Source organism: Durio zibethinus, chromosome 1 (genome assembly GCF_047325235.1).
Source record: "Durio zibethinus cultivar Kanyao isolate XHJ-2024 chromosome 1, ASM4732523v1, whole genome shotgun sequence".
Taxonomy (NCBI): domain Eukaryota; kingdom Viridiplantae; phylum Streptophyta; class Magnoliopsida; order Malvales; family Malvaceae; genus Durio; species Durio zibethinus.
In genome coordinates, this window is record NC_143162.1 from 30,108,070 (window position 1) to 30,124,123 (window position 16,054).

At 30.2% G+C, this 16,054-nt stretch overlaps 1 protein-coding gene and 1 pseudogene across 2 annotated transcripts; both read right to left on the reverse strand.

Annotated features, from left to right (window-relative positions):
• Positions 1-3,147: 3,147 nt before the first annotated feature.
• On the reverse strand, positions 3,148-6,469 carry LOC111312237 (putative wall-associated receptor kinase-like 16). 2 transcript variants are annotated; one of them, XM_089764353.1, is made up of 4 exons: positions 5,812-6,459; positions 5,206-5,649; positions 4,935-5,105; positions 3,148-4,458 (listed from the first exon to the last, which is right to left on the reverse strand). In XM_089764353.1, exons 1-4 carry the CDS (start codon positions 6,074-6,076, stop codon positions 3,266-3,268), a joined length of 2,073 nt encoding a protein of 690 aa, XP_089620479.1. In that variant the 5' UTR covers positions 6,077-6,459; the 3' UTR covers positions 3,148-3,265. The 2 variants fall into 2 exon arrangements, with proteins under 2 accessions (XP_089620479.1, XP_022768052.2); XM_022912317.2 differs by having other exon boundaries at positions 5,206-6,469.
• Positions 6,470-7,494: 1,025 nt separating this feature from the next.
• LOC111310757 (uncharacterized) lies at positions 7,495-9,183 on the reverse strand (annotated as a pseudogene).
• Positions 9,184-16,054: the final 6,871 nt, after the last annotated feature.

Consider the following 16,054-nt stretch of genomic DNA (forward strand, 5'->3'; position numbering starts at 1 on the left):
GAATGTGAATATTTAAATTGAAGAATTATGAATTGAACTAAAGCAGACTTATAATGGAATTGTTTGAGAATTTAATCAAAATGTCATTGATGGATCAAAGGCAAAGGCAATAAGAAAGAAAAGAGGTGAACAAAAAATGTGCAAAAAGTGTCTAAAAAAAATGTGTGCAAAAAAACAAAAGAAAAAATGAATAATTAAAATGAAAACCCGTAATGATGATTTAAGTAAAAAAACATATGTTTGAGATGGAGACTTGAATAAAAAAACTTTAATGAAGATCTCATGAGATATAGATAACGCCTAGATTGATGAACTAAAAGATAAAAAAAAAATATCAATAGAATGAGCTTTTTTGAAAATAATTTAGAATTAAAATGATGTTATCATATAACTATTAAATATTAAATATTTTATAATTTTATATTCAAATTAAATATTTTCATTTTAAAAAAATCCTTTCATTAATTATCAATTAATTTTAGATAATATTATTAACATAATATCAAAATCTAGATTTTATTTTAATATTTTTGCATATTAATCCTGTGTGTTATTCTTTCAAATCTGTCACGAATCATGCTTAAAGTCCTTTTTTTTATCATCAATTTTCAAGTTTGTCTCATATGTGAAGACTTGCAGACAAGTCATTCTTGGTACGCAAATTGAAATTACTACCGTCAAATATAGGATTTAGAAATTTCTAAATGACCTTTTTGCACCTCATCTTTCTAAATGTTGCTTTGAGTCGACGATAGGGAAATTATATCACAGGGTATAAGTTTCTAAATTTCAGTGTAATTTTACGGTAGAAGTCCCACCGGAGGAGCTACATAAAGTTGAGGTCCGAATTCATGCTGTCAAATCAAAGTTGGGCTACAGGTAGGAACTGATGAAGGGGCCTTAATCTTGAAATTGGGTTCTCCAAAAATTTTAACAAGAGTAAAAAACACAAAGGAAATCCATGTTACATCAAAACTATGACAAGTTAGGATTTGTTTATAAGTTTACTAGTTTTCTGGCACGTTTGTCGCGTGTGAATTTTTGTGTCACAAGTGAATTTATAATGGTTTAAGCCTCAAATTGAATATAACAACATTTTTTTCTCATTTTAAAATTTTAATTTAATTAAAAGAACATAAGTGATCAACTCCATTTGAATTTATCAACTCTATTTTTTTAATTGCTTGTACAAACAAAAGTGAAAGAGCCAAAATAATTGGAAGTTATTAATTTACATTAATTCCTAGATTTATGATCTAAACACTTTTATTTCTTATTTTCAAGGTATTTTTGTTTTGATAAAATTATATTATTTAACAAATTAGATATCAATTTTATTATTATTATTATTATTATCGAATATGAGATAGTGATAGTAATAAAAAGAAAATTCTCCTTAACTCTTTAAAGGGGTTTTTTTTTTTTTTTTTTGGGCCAAATTTGAAAGATTGATAAAGTAACACTAATTTGTAAATCTTTTTTAAATTTACTAGTAATTTACCCTTGACTCGGGTCAAATTACTAATTTATACTATTGTAGTGAATTATACTACTTGCAACCAATAAAAATGCATTTAAATCATGATACAACACGTTGAATCTGTTAAGATAAAAGAATGTAACCAATACAAATTATTGAAAATTTGGAATATAACTCGAAGTATTAACAATCCATTCATAATAAATTTTTTATAATTTCAAAGTTCTTTAAAGTTTAAATGAATATTCTTTTAAAAAAATCTATAATTAATAAAGTAAAAAAGATAAATTAGAAATCCAATACTTAATAAATACTTAAACCATTTCTTTGAAGATCCATCTTTGAAAAAGCAAAATTGCTTCATAATGACCAAGACATTGTCTTTGTTCTCAGGGTCTTTGTTCCTCATCGAAGTTCATTGCTAAAAGTAACATGTCCAACTTTTTTCTCCTTCACGCAGTAGCATTCCTTGTTTCATAAACCATACTTGGTAGTTGGTTTCACGTAGCCCAAAACACGTAGATTCGAGCCCAATCCAATAAAGTACTATATATTACTTTTCCAAAAAGTATAATTCATTCTTATTTTTTCCTCATGACCACTTGTCTTTGATTATTAAAATACTAACAAAAATTTTATGGCCATAATCCTCTTCTACCTCCCTAATTTGTTTTGCTAAAACACATACTCTGAAGAACGCAATTGAATCACTAAAAAAAAAAAACAACTAATCGAATCATCACAAATTACAATTCACATACACACACAACACACAAAAAAGAAAAAGAAAATGTTGAATGGAAGAAAATTTAAAGACCCCATTCAACCGAGCTATTATTTATTTTACTCTAAAAATACTATTCTTTTATTTCACAAAAAGTATTTAATAAATATAAATTTAAGTTATTACTATTTATCACAACAGATTTTTAAAACATTTCGACATGGATCAAAGTGTCCCAAATTTTCCCATTAAACCTTAAAATTTTTGTCAAACTCAGCATAAAATACACATTGATCATAAAACTCATATCACACTGAACGTTAAAATTTTAGAGATGATTCTCATATATAGCACTTAGTTTTTTTAAAATTCTAAAAGTAACTCTCACAATGTAACACTTACCTTTCATCTTATTGATAACTGTTCTGATACTATTTGTGAAGACTTATATTAACCTATAAGATATTATTTGCTTTAATCCAAAGGTTTCACAATATTATTTCACAAAAAATATTTTACAAATGCAGGTTTAAGTTTTTACTTATATATTATAGCAAATCCTTAAAATATTCCGATGTAAGATTACTATGTTATAGAAAGAGATCTTAACATTATGATATGCCCATAAAGTAAATTCGATAATTTAAAACATGATACAATAATATGAAATTAATATGACATGAAAAAATATATGAAAGTAACACGATTTAAAATTTTAACAATAATTATATATGCATTTAATAAAATAAAAAAATATATTTTATAATTTTATATCGACATAAATTATAATACATAATACAAAAAAGATAAGAAAGTGATACCATTTAAAATTTTAATAATAACTTATATGGGTTTAATAAAATAAAAAATATATATTTTATATTTCTATATTGACATAAACTATGATATATAATTTTTATTTAAAGTACAATATAAATATATAAATTTTAATATTTTACATGATACTATCACAAAAATTTTCAACATTGAATTCTTAATTTAAGGTTTCAATTTCTAGAAGCCACATTTACACGAGATAAAAAAATCCTGACGTTAAACTATCATCTTCCATCACGAACTTGTAATATTATATGATTTTTCATGCTATCATTGGTAGCATTCGTACTGCCACTACAACTAGCTCTCTCAGGTAGTTCACCAAGCAAATACTCTGTCTCTTCTAAATTCGACTCATCATTTACCCATGGATGCTTTACTATTATTCTCAGTCCCTCTAGTTCCATTGCCACTTCCTTCATTGTGGGCCTTTCTTCTCCTTTCACTCTTAAGCACCTCTTTGCAAGATTACCAACTTCCTTAAGCTGCTCAGTCTTTGCTTCATCTACTATACATTTCTCAACAATCTGTACCAAGCGATTTTCTTTCAAAGCAGATAGGAAATACATGGCAAGATTTCTCTCCTCTTCTAACCTTTCAAAGGAAACTGCTTTTTGTCCAGTCAGTAGCTCAATAAGCACTACTCCAAAGCTATAAACATCACTTTTCTCAGTCAATTGACTTGTATGCAAGTATTCAGGATCCAAGTATCCAAGAGTCCCTTGCACCACTGTTGATAATCCGGCTTGATCTAGAGGAACCAACCTTGAAGCTCCAAAATCCGATACTTTTGATGTGTAACTATCATCTAAGAGTATGTTGGTAGACTTGACATCCCTATGAATGATTGGGATGGAGGCTGAGGAATGCAAATATGATAGCACTCCGGCAGTTTCTGCAGCTATTCTTAGCCGCGTTTCCCAAGTCAGGGAAGATGCCTTGCTTTTGTTGTGGATATGCTCAAAGAGAGTGCCATTGGTAATGAATTCATAAACTAGTAATGGAACTTCTGTCTCTAAGCAACAACCTAAAACCTTTACCACATTCCTGTGATTGATTTGGGAAAGCACAACCACTTCATTAATGAATTGACCAATTTGGCTTTCATCAACAACTTTGGACTTCTTGATTGCTACAATTCTCCCATCTGTTAGAGTTCCTTTGTAAACTGTGCCATAACCTCCTCGACCAAGAATCCTACTTTCATCATAATTGTTGGTGGCCTTCTCGAGCTCTTCAGCTGAAAAAATTTTAGATGTTTCAGTGGAAGAGTCCCTCCGGGAGAGTTCTTGCTGCAACATCAAACCTCCATTTTGTCGAAAGAACTTCTCTTTGAGTTTGATGAGCTTCAACTTCTTGAATGTCCAGTACGACCAAGTGCTACCTGCTACCAATACTGTAATGCCTACGCCAATCCCTATATTCCATAGATATCGAAAAAACTATCACAAGCCATATATTTGACATTGACTTAATATGCAAGCAACATGTTGAGACGCTTGATAATCCCTCTTTGCAACTATATTACTTGATTACAGAGGATAAGAGAATAAATTGGAGTTTAAGAACATCTAACATATGTTGTTCTAATAGTTAACATTGGAAAACGAATTAATACGTTTTAATAGTTTGGTGTTTGGACACATTCAAAGAGGAAAAGCACAATACACCTTTATCCACTGATTAAACAAACCAAAAAAAATATTGACTTGATTTGGTGTATGACCCTTGATTTTGCAGAAACCAATCTCGCTAATAAATAATTAATGTCAACAAACAGAAGAAACCAATTGGGAATTATAAAACAATCCAACCAGTGTAGATGGGCATGACAGGACTCTTAAAGAATGTAGCAAAGAACTTGTCACACAAAAATGGATTAGAACTCCTTACCAACAGTAAGCCCAACTACAAGTGATCCTGATTGAGTGGCAACACAACCTGTTCCATCTTTTCTTCCATCGCCACGGTAACCTTTGGGGCACAAGCACGTGTAATTTCCTTTTGTATTTTCACAGATCTTTACACAGTTATTAAGATTAGGGTCTTTACATTCATCTATATCTGAAAGAATAGATCCCATCACAAAAGAAGCTACTCGTATTACCACTAAATTAATCAAACTGAAGAAAATCTAAAAGGAAATTTGAATTGGTGGAAATACCTTGGCAACCATTAGGTAGATATGGATTTCCTTTATAGCCGTACAAGCACTTGCAACGATATCCAGAACCATTGTCCACATCATAACATGTGCTATTTCCCTGGCATGCATAACGCAAAATTTTGGTTTTAACAGTTTCACACGTCTCATTACCGATAGACCAATCAAGCATCACAGGCATCATTTCATCTTGCAAATCAAGAAGATATGTCGAAGAAAAATTAAACTTATTTTCTTCAACAACAAAGGCATAGCTGCAGGGATTGAAATTCCAGACATCAATGTGATTATTATAGCTGCCTACTGATATGTCAAAATAGCTCACACCTTTAGCAATGGATGTCTGGCAACAGCCTATGCCAGAACATGTATAATTCGCTACATAGTCAATGCTGTCACACTTGCTTATGCACCCGCTGGTGTACCCCTTGTCCCTTTGGATACCTTGAATGGTTGCATTAGTATCACAGCCCATAGCAACAAACTTGTTATCAGTGTCAGAGATAATGAATTTGGATAGTCGGAGGTAAGGATTATTATTGGCAACTGGGGCACCCGACTTATCGTAGCAATCACGGGCTATAAATTGCATAATAAGTAATTTACCTTCGACAGTTATGTTCGTGACCCCTATATTGCTTCTTGTTAAGAATGCTTGTGGAGGATCAGACGAACTGCAATTTATGAAAAAATCTTCACTGAAATAACAGTCTTCTGTTGTGCCAAATGGATATGGGATACTAACGTTCCCACACATATCTTGACACCCAGGCTTAGCAATTGGAGTTGATACTGCTACAGCTGTTGCTACTAACAGGCCAATAAGTGCAAGATGCCAAGCTCGCCCTTGAAGTCCCATGGCTGCCTTCATTTCTCTTTGTTTCTGGAGGCAAGTGCGTAGAAAATTTTTCTGGCATTTAGTCCTGTCATATAGTAACACGTTGGAAAGACTAATTCATCAGGCAAAAAGTTTTATTTTTGTTGTTGACTTCACATGAGTTGCACAAAGTCCATGGAATCATCTTCTAAGAAGATTCAATTAATTTGTCAATTGTTTAGACTTTGCTAAAATAGTATAGTACATCTGAACAAGTAAACATAATTTTCTTCCTGCCTACTTGGATAATGAACGCAAATTCAACCATACATCTGAAAAGAATATAGATTAAGGTTCATCTTCTTAAAAATTTTGTTTGTAATATCAGCTGTGAAACATTGACAGTTGAACTCTTCAAATGCTTGACTGTTGAACTCTTCAAATGCCTTACCGGCTACCAGTTCAAACCCGCGCTTGATCATACTGTACTCTTGAGGATAGGATTTTATATTCAAGTTTGGCTTGTTGCGATTAAATTATTTTGCAATAATGTATTTTCATAATTTAACTTCTATTCCAAAAATTATTAAAAATTTTAAAATGTTAATATAATATTAATAATAATTAAATGGGCACGCTTGAATAGACCAAGTTTAGGCTTACATCCAGTCCATGAACGCTTTTAAAAGAAGTTACTTAGAAAGTTACTTTGACTTTTTAAGCAAAAATTTTGAAACTTTCTCTTTCAATTCATATGCTAAAATTTCTAAATTTGTTCCGATCAATTGCAATGATCATAACCGTGTGACATATTATATATTTAATTTATTTATAGAGGATATGTTTTGTATCAGTGTATAACTTAAATATAAATATTGATGCATAGAAGGTGAATAAGTGTAGATGGATCGTGGTAATTGGCTGTAAGAATCATGAAGCTCACAAGTTTGTCAGAGACCAGTCAAAGTAATCCTGTTCTATAATATTTTTTGTATTATCAATTTTTTTCATCTTTACTTTTTTTTTTTCTATCTATTTTACCGAGCAAAACTTCTATAAAATTGAAATAAGTTCAAAATTAGAGATGTCAGTTCGATTAAAAATCAGGTAGTTATACTTTGCCTTTGATTTACAATTAGTGTAGGTGGCCCGGCTTCATTCAATTTGTTAGAGTAATTGAGTTTTAAATTTAAAGAGATATATATAGTTAATATAAATTAATTATTTATTAGTAATTTAATAAAAAAATTATCTTGTTAAAGTTATGAATTGCCTAATTTTGGTTCAAAAGCTTCTCTTCATATTTTGATTGTATTCAGAGCTATTATATCTACATGTTTCACAAGTAATCTTTGTGTGTATTTGGATATATACAAAAGGGCACAAAATTATGTGAAAAAGCATGTATAAACGAAATAAATTTTTGTAGATTTAATCCACATGCCAATCCAATCTCTAGTTCTTAGATTTCATTACCTGAACCTATACTTATTAACATTTAAATATCAGGTCATTATCTTTCCTTCAATGTTCCTCATGCCATCTATAAGAAAGCACCATGGTCCTAATGCACTATTAAAATAGTCCGATTCCACTGCCATAAAAAAATTAACAAAAAGATAGTTCGTGCTAATTTTTCTTCCATGGCTTGCCTCGTATTTGACCATCGATACATTTCCTAGCTGGTGTGTTACATTTGAGTAGTAGAAGTTCCATCGAGGATATGATTTTGTTTTATCGATCACTTTTTGAAATTTATTTAGACCATTCACAATATTAGATCGATACATAACAGCAACACATTTATCCTTTTTCTTTTTCTTTTTTTTTCATTTTATAATTTTAATATTTTCTTTCTATGAGTAAAAATGTCAAAATGCTAAACAACATTTCAATGGAGAGCCAAATGTTCTTGATATGTGAAAAGTGCTTTCGAATTTGATTAGCAAGTTCCATATATTCTTCATATTCGACCATTTTAATTTCACATCCTTTATCTCCCATTCTTAAATACATACTTAGCAATGGCCTAGGAGGTTTGTCATTTGACCACACAAATTCTTCAATATCCAACTTTGATTAGTTCCTAATCACCTGTTATAAAAGCTATCATAAGTAATAGTCTCAAAATAAGAATTGAGTTCAACATGCATGATAATAGTTATTTCTTCAAAGAAACAAGTGGTCAAGATTCAATTGAGTGCGAATGAAAAACTCATCCCTCTTGTTATTCAAATAGTTAAGTATCCCCATGTCTATTAGACATGAAGGAATGGATGTAAAGACCAACAAAATAACATCAACCTTGAGATTTGAAGATTCTCTAACTCAGTGTCAATTACACGAGTAGAAGTTAAATACTCAAAGATTCAAACTTGGATGAACAAACCTTTGGCTACTTTCTATCAATACTTGCAATAATCATTTTTGCAACTTTCTTTCCAAATGTAGCATAGCGAGCAATGTTCAATACGCCACAAGTGTACTCTACTTGAAATCTCATTAGATAGCGAACAACCTATGAAAAATCAATGGTATTCTAGTTACTCAAACAATAACCATTTAATAATCCATACAGTATGGGATTCTCATACGAAATAAGGCATGTGTTTATGAGTATATATTTTTATATACTTTCCCCAAATCAAAACTTCAAAAACTTTATGTTAAAAAGGAAACTAATAAAGGATACTTGTGCTCTCCACCACTTTTGATCTATTTTATGGTGCAAAGCAATTAAATTCCCATTTATCTCTGTTGTAGGCTGCAAATAACTCCAAGGATCATGCCATACCCTGTGTCAAATAGTGAAATCGCTAACTAAAGATATACTAATGTTTTCCATATACAAGGCAATACAAATTCACGTATGCAAATTGCGATTTCTTATTATGGAATCTTCCCTGCCCATATTTCCTTTAAATTATAATTGTCTTTTCCTTTTATAATTCCTTTTTCCCATGCCTTTTTGCTGAGCATAAGCTCGAGTGCACGGTCTTGGCATTCCTAGGACGTTTCTAGGAAAAAGTAGCAAGACCATCAATTACACAAATCAAAATACAAACATCATGGCAATACTAATGGTAAGTTAATTCTTCAAGTTCCCAGACAATTAATTCAAAAAATAATTAAAAATAAAATAAAGAAATATCATCATAAAAGGAAATGAAACAATAAAATCTTAAATAAAAAGAAATAGCTTGAAATAGGAAAATACAAAGAGCTAAAACATTAAAATACCTAAAAATTATAATTGAAACCAATGCCTTACTTGCAAAAATAAAACAAACCATCCCCTAACCTTCAACTTAATCTCTTATACTTTATTCAATCAGTATACATAGGTAAGCTAATAATCCTATTAATTTCATTCAATAAGATACATCTGTGATATTATCCTTTATACTTTGTATAGCTTATTTTTGCATAAGCAAACATTTGTTACTTACTCTAGTTAACTAAGGAAAAAATTAACTATTTGTCAAATAAGCAATGAGACATACCTTTTTTAAAGTATTGAAGTCATTAAAAGTTGACTTATTTGTCCTAATATGCATATCAACCCATACCTGTTGATCAAGATCCTAAGAACATTAGATGATCTTCCTAAATAATGAAAAAGAGGATCTGAAACACCTGTAAGTAATTTAGGATATTAAAAAATCAAAATCCAATGGTAATGATATCAAATGAAGTAGAAAAATGGAATAAACACGATTCACAGCACCTCTAAATTCAAATGTATTCCTTTCTATCAGCTTCTTTCTCCTCTGTTCATAGAGAAAAAGTTGTTGACAATCATCAGTGCCAATCTATCAATACTTAAAGCTTTTCAATTTAGGAATGAATGTGTCATAATGTATAGATTTGTAGACCTATGCTAGACATAGATTTAAAGAGTCGTCATCAATTTTTTTCGTTTAGGTATAATTGGCCACCTAACAAAATCTATCCCATTTTAAATAGGAGTTCTAAACTCGACTTAGGTATCTTTAAATGATATATTCTAGTTTATGAAGCTAGATATAGGTTCGAAAATGTGGTTATGCATGATGGAGGTTATAGCACCCTTATAGTGTCCATCCAATGGATGGTATCAGTTTGATTTCATGTTATCCAAGCTTTAAAATATCTTTGTGATTTTACCAAATAATTTAATTATTAGAAACTGATCTTAAAATTACTTCTTATAATTTGATAGCAATTTCTCAACCTCAAAAGTATTCATTTAAACGAGTATCCTACTTTGAAGATGCTTTGTCATCGGATTCATTAATATATTTTATGTAGAAAACAATCATTAAAATCTTTTAATAGTTTAGTAAGATTTTACTTCAATGTAGATCTCCCAATAGTTTTGAGAGATTTTATTTGAAAAACCATTTGTAGAATTTATTTTAAGAAAGTTTTTCTTTTTTAAATCCATTCATTAATATATATTCAAGAAAACAAATCATAAAATCTTTCAATAGTTTAGTAAGATTTTATTTCGATGCATATCCCCCAATAGTTTAGTGGGATTTTTATTTGAAAATTTATTTATGGCTTTTATCTTAAGAAAAAAAATCATTATATCTTCCAATAGTTTAGTAAGATTTAACTCCATATTTAAATCAATTAATAGTTGTTAAGATTAAAAATATTTTATTTATTTTTTTAAAATAAACTTTCCAAAAAATTTTACTATCATTTTCAACTCACAATCTCTAAATCTTATTTTAAACATGCATAAAAAATTAAAAGAAGGCTAAGTGAAATAAATGAATAAATATAAAAACAAATAGGACATGCAAATTACCTTAATGGATGAAGACAAACCCAAAATTATTCCAAGACAAAGTTTAGGCTTGTCGTAATGATTTTGGGACCGCAAGACGTAAAGGATTTTAAAATAAAAAAAATAAAAGGAGTCATCACCAACCTTTTTAAAGGTGTGATTGATCAACTAAAAGTTTATCTTTTTAATAAAACTATAAAGCAGGTTTAAAGTTTAGCAAAACGACAAATTTTGATATACAAAAAATCAGGTTAGGCTTGAGAGTCGATTACGCATAGGAAAAGATTAGCACCACCACAGCACCCACAAATTGGTACCATTTAATCATGTGCTATTTTTGGTATTGAATGAAATGGTTTCAGTTTGAAATTTAATAATAATTCCTTTTTGTTATTTTGAAAAAAAAATTAATTTTATCAAAATTCTTTATTTAGGAGTATCGAGGAAATCTTTAAATTAAATAATTATCTAGGCAGAACTTTAAAGATAATGATTTTAACTGATATTTATCACAACATCCCTTAAAAATAAAAATAACATTCTTTGGAAAGAAAAATTGTCGATACTCCAACATCTAGGTAGAGTATCAAGAACTGATCCCTTTAGGATGTTATTTTTGTTTTATTTTATAACTTCACTTTTTAAAAGTAGGTAAAAAACCATTTTGTCCAAAAAAAAAGTAAATGGTGATACTATCAAGTAGCAAATAAATATGCAGAATGAGTGCAAACAATAAAAAAATAAACACATTTAAGCTAATAGATGGTATATATAATAATGAAATATAAATTTAAAAATGGATTCTTAAATACAACAAGACGACCTTGACTCCCTAACATCTAAGTGGAGCTTAGGTGTGACTATTCATATTTAAGATTCCATTTTATACATATTTTTTGTTATTAATCAATTATTAACCCCATTGTTAAAGCAAATTAAGGACAAACATAAAAAACTTAATGAAATAAAGTTTCTTAAATACCCCATCATCTAGGCGGTATTCAAGAACAAATTATTTCAAGTGAAATTTTCATACGTGTCTTTAGGATTTTAGGATGGTCTTGATTAGAGCTTAAGTCAAGGTTTTAAATGTTTGGGTTTCCAAATTTAGAGATTCAAATTTTTGGGTTTTATTTTCAGTTGTAAGGGTTTTAGGGCTTGAATTTTAGGATTTTGAAAGTTTAAGGTTTGATTTAGGGTTTGGGGATTAGGGGTTGTGATTTTAGGATTTTGAGATTTTAGGATTTTGATTTTAGGGTTTTAGTTTTAAGGTTTCAAGAGTTTAGGTTTAGAAATTTAGGGTTTTGAAATTTAGGGTTTCAATTTTAAGGTTTTGGTTTTAATTTTTTGAAATTTTCTTAAAAAAGCGAACATATCTAAAAATCTCCAACATCTAGGCAAACTTTTGAATTAAGTTCGATTTTTATGATTTTTAAAAATTAATTAAAAATTTTCATATATATTTCTTTTTTTAAAAGAAATTTATTATTATTATTTTAATTTATTTAAAATTTTTCTTATAATAATTCTCCAACATTTAGGCGAAATTATTATTATTAAATTCCCTTCAACATTTAGATAGGAAATTTTTTTTATTATTTTTATAATCATTTTAAATATTTATTAATATTATTATTCTACAAGATTTATTAGAAAAATATAAAATTTAACTATATATTTCATTACTTATTTTTATCTATTGATTAATCATTTATAAAAATTTATTCTAGCAAATTTAAACTTTTTAACATGTATAAATATTAATGATAACATTTAAAATTACAAGAATAATATTAAAAATAAATTTCAAAAAATTCAAAAACAAAAACCTGAACTGGATTGCTCAACGGTTCAGTCAACAATCAGTCTAATCGACTCAACAATTTGACAATTCAAACCAATCCAAATCGATTCAATGGCGATCTATTTGGACCGGTTGAGCACTGGCTGAAGCACGGGTCAGGTTGCATGGATCCTGGGTCAAATCGGGGTTGACGCGCGGCCCTGCTCTAAAACGACATTGTTTTGGGCTTTGGCTTTTTGTATGAAACCAAATTATTTTTCAGTTCATTCTGTCCCTTCTGCAAAAAAAAAAAAAAAAATTCAAAGCTCATGGGAGAGTTTTCAGGGCTCTGCCAGTGTCTGGCGTTTGACTGTCACGTTCGTCTTTGCCTGGTCACCACCATCGATGGCCGAAAAATGCTAGAATGCTAAAAAAATCCTTCTTAATGCCCTCTTTTCGGTTTTGACCTTCTTTTTACCAAAAAAAGCCCCAATCGGCATAGATAAGGGTTCAAGGTTTCGGTCTTCTTTTCTTTATTTTAAAAAAAATGAAACTAATGGTTGATTTTTTTACTTATTTGTAGGGGCTTGGCACTGAGGTTCCTCCTTACAGGGATGACTGTGGTTGTCGTTTTTGGTTTTATTTGTGTTCTGGATATGGGTTTTTTCTGGTGTGTTTTGGTTCCCTGATGGATGGAGAGTTTAGTCAGGGTTTTGGGTATGAATGGCTTTTTTAGTTTCTAAGTGTGGGAATTTTTGTCTGAGGGAAGGGAAGAGGGGGATCAGTGCTTGGGTTAGAGCACAAAGGCTCAAAGGGATCCTCAATTAGGAATTCAAACTAGTTTTTGTAAAGATCTAAGATTGACATGGCATAAAGCTGTGGCGTGGTGGTTCAGGAGTACTGATGGGGTGAACAAGGTTTGCAGGATATGGTAGGCTAAAGGTTCTGGCAGTGCAGGGTATGGTCAATGGGTGAACAGAGGGTAAACAGTGGGGTGAGTGGCTAGTGGTGCCATGCAAGGCACCATTGCCTACCACCCCAGTCTTCTATTTTTTTCTATTTCTATTTTTTTGTTTTTTATTAATTATTATATTTAATTATTAATTTATTTTAATATTAATAAACAAAACTTGAAAAGAAAAATTAATCCAGTAGACTCAGACAAAATTCGGTGTCTACAACTGTCTTTTTTTGCACATTATTGAAAATTAAGAATATGGCAAAAACAAAGACATTAATTTTGTCCTGAATAACAATTTAAAATTTTTTCAAATATTTTTTTTGTTTTTTTTTTTTTGGAATTGAATCACAAATCAAGTGATAAAGAAAAGGACTGGGACAACACCACAAGTTGAAAAATAAGAAAATGACCAAGATAACACTGTGAGTCAAAAAGTAAATAGTCGACTGGGACAACATCGCAAGTCAAAATTAAGAAAATGATCAAGACAACACCATAAGTTGAAAAGTAAAAAATCAACCAGGACAATATTGTGAGTCGAAATCATACCCAGAGGTCTTAGAGATCATGCTTGGAGGTCTTAGAGATTATGCTCAGAAGTTTTATAAATCTCAAAATTTTTTAATGCTTCTCTAATCAGAGGCAATGAAATTTGAAAATTTAAACATTTTTTGCCTGGAGGTCTTAGAGGTTATGCCCAGAGGTCTTAAAAATTATGCCCGAAGGTCTTATAGAATTGATCGGGATAACACTGTAAGTCAAAAAATAAAGAATTGATTGGGATAACACTATGAATCGAAATTATGCTCGGAAGTCTTATAAAATCGATCGAGACAATATCGTAAGTTGAAAAATAAAGAATCGATTGGGATAACACCGTGAATCAAAATTATGCCTAGAGATCTTAAAGGTTATGGTCGAATGTCTTACAGAATTGATCGAGATAACACCACAAGTCAAAAAATAAAGAATCGATCAGGATAACATCACGAATCAAAATTAAAAAATCGACTGTGACAACATCATAAGTCAAAAAATAAGAAAATGACCGGAACAACACCACGAGTCGAGAAGTAAAAAATTATCCGAGACAACACAGTGAGTCAAAAGGTAAAGAGTCAACCGAGGCAATATCGTAAGTCAAAAAATAAGAAAACAACCAGGACAACATCACAAGTCGAGAAGTAAAGAATCATCCAGGATAACACTGCAAGTTAAAAAATAAAGAATCAATTGGGACAATATTGTGAGTCGAAAGGTAAAGAATCAACCAAGACAACATCGCAAGTTGAAAAGTGAAAAATAGGCTAGGATAACACCGCAAGTCGAAATTAAGAAATCATTTATATGGGTTTACATGCCAACTAAACTGGCTTAAAAATTTATTGATGGCCAGATAAACTAAGCTTAAGGGCCAGATAAACTGGGCTTAAATCTTTTTTTGAGGCCAGATAAGCTGGGCTTAAATTTCATTAAGGGCTAGCTAAACTGGGCTTAAAATCTCATTTGGGGCTAAATAAACTAGGCTTAAAACTTCATTAATAGCTAGATAAATTAGGTTTAAAATTTTCTTAAAAGCTAGCTAAACTAAGCTTAAAACTTCATTGATGGCCAGATAAACTAGGCTTAAATCTTCTTTAAAAACCAAATAAATTGGGCTTAAATCTTCTTTGAAGGTCAGATAAACTGGACTTAAGATTTCATTAAGGGCCAGATAAATTGGGCTTAAGAGTAAAGGCTTAAATCTTTCTTCGAGGACTAGATAAATCGGGCTTTAAAATTAAGGGCCAACTATTTGGGCTTAAACCTTCTTTATAGATTTGAATTTTTTTGGGAAACTAACAATTCCTATTAGAAATGAAAAAAATGAAAAATCTCTTTCAATGAATTGGTTGATTTAGCACCCAAAGATTCATGCTAATTTAAAAAAAATTCCAACATTTAAAAGTGATAAAAGGGGTATATACTTTTTCAGCTAATCTAGGCTTATATATATCAACTAATTTGGGCTTATTATGCTAGCAAAACTGGGCTTATTGTGCTAGCTAATATGGGCTTATATGCCATTTAATCTAGGCTTACGTGCCAGCTATATTAGGCTTAACTTTTCATTAGTGCCAACTAAACTGAGTTTAAAACTTCATTGGTGCCAAATAATTTGGGTTACATGTCAATTAAATTGGGCTTAAAACTTTATTGATGCCAACTCATCTGGGCTTAAGACTTCATTGAGGCCAGCTAAATTGGGCTTGAATTTTTTCTTTTAAATTTAGTAATCACTATCAAAAATGAAAGAGGTGAGAATTTTCTTTTCAAATGGATGTAATGGTTCTATAAAGAGAGATTTTTGTTTATTCAAAAGGTTTCAACACTTGAAATGGGTGAAAGAGACATATAATTTTTCATGCAAGCTCATAGATAAAACATAAGCTTTTCTAAAAACATGAATTCCTTGAAAATCAAACATATTCAATATTTTTTTAATCTCCAAATATGACATTTTGACATATA

Bases quoted from the DNA above. Each gene is read 5' to 3' on its own strand.
- LOC111312237 (XM_022912317.2), bottom strand. From the start codon at position 6,076: ATGAAGGCAGCCATGGGACTTCAAGGGCGAGCTTGGCATCTTGCACTT. The intron at 5,106-5,205 runs GTATTTCCACCA...CTATTCTTTCAG, and splicing joins TCTACCTAATGGTTGCCAAG to ATATAGATGAATGTAAAGAC. The intron at 4,459-4,934 runs GTAAGGAGTTCT...TATGGAATATAG, and splicing joins TGTAGTTGGGCTTACTGTTG to GGATTGGCGTAGGCATTACA.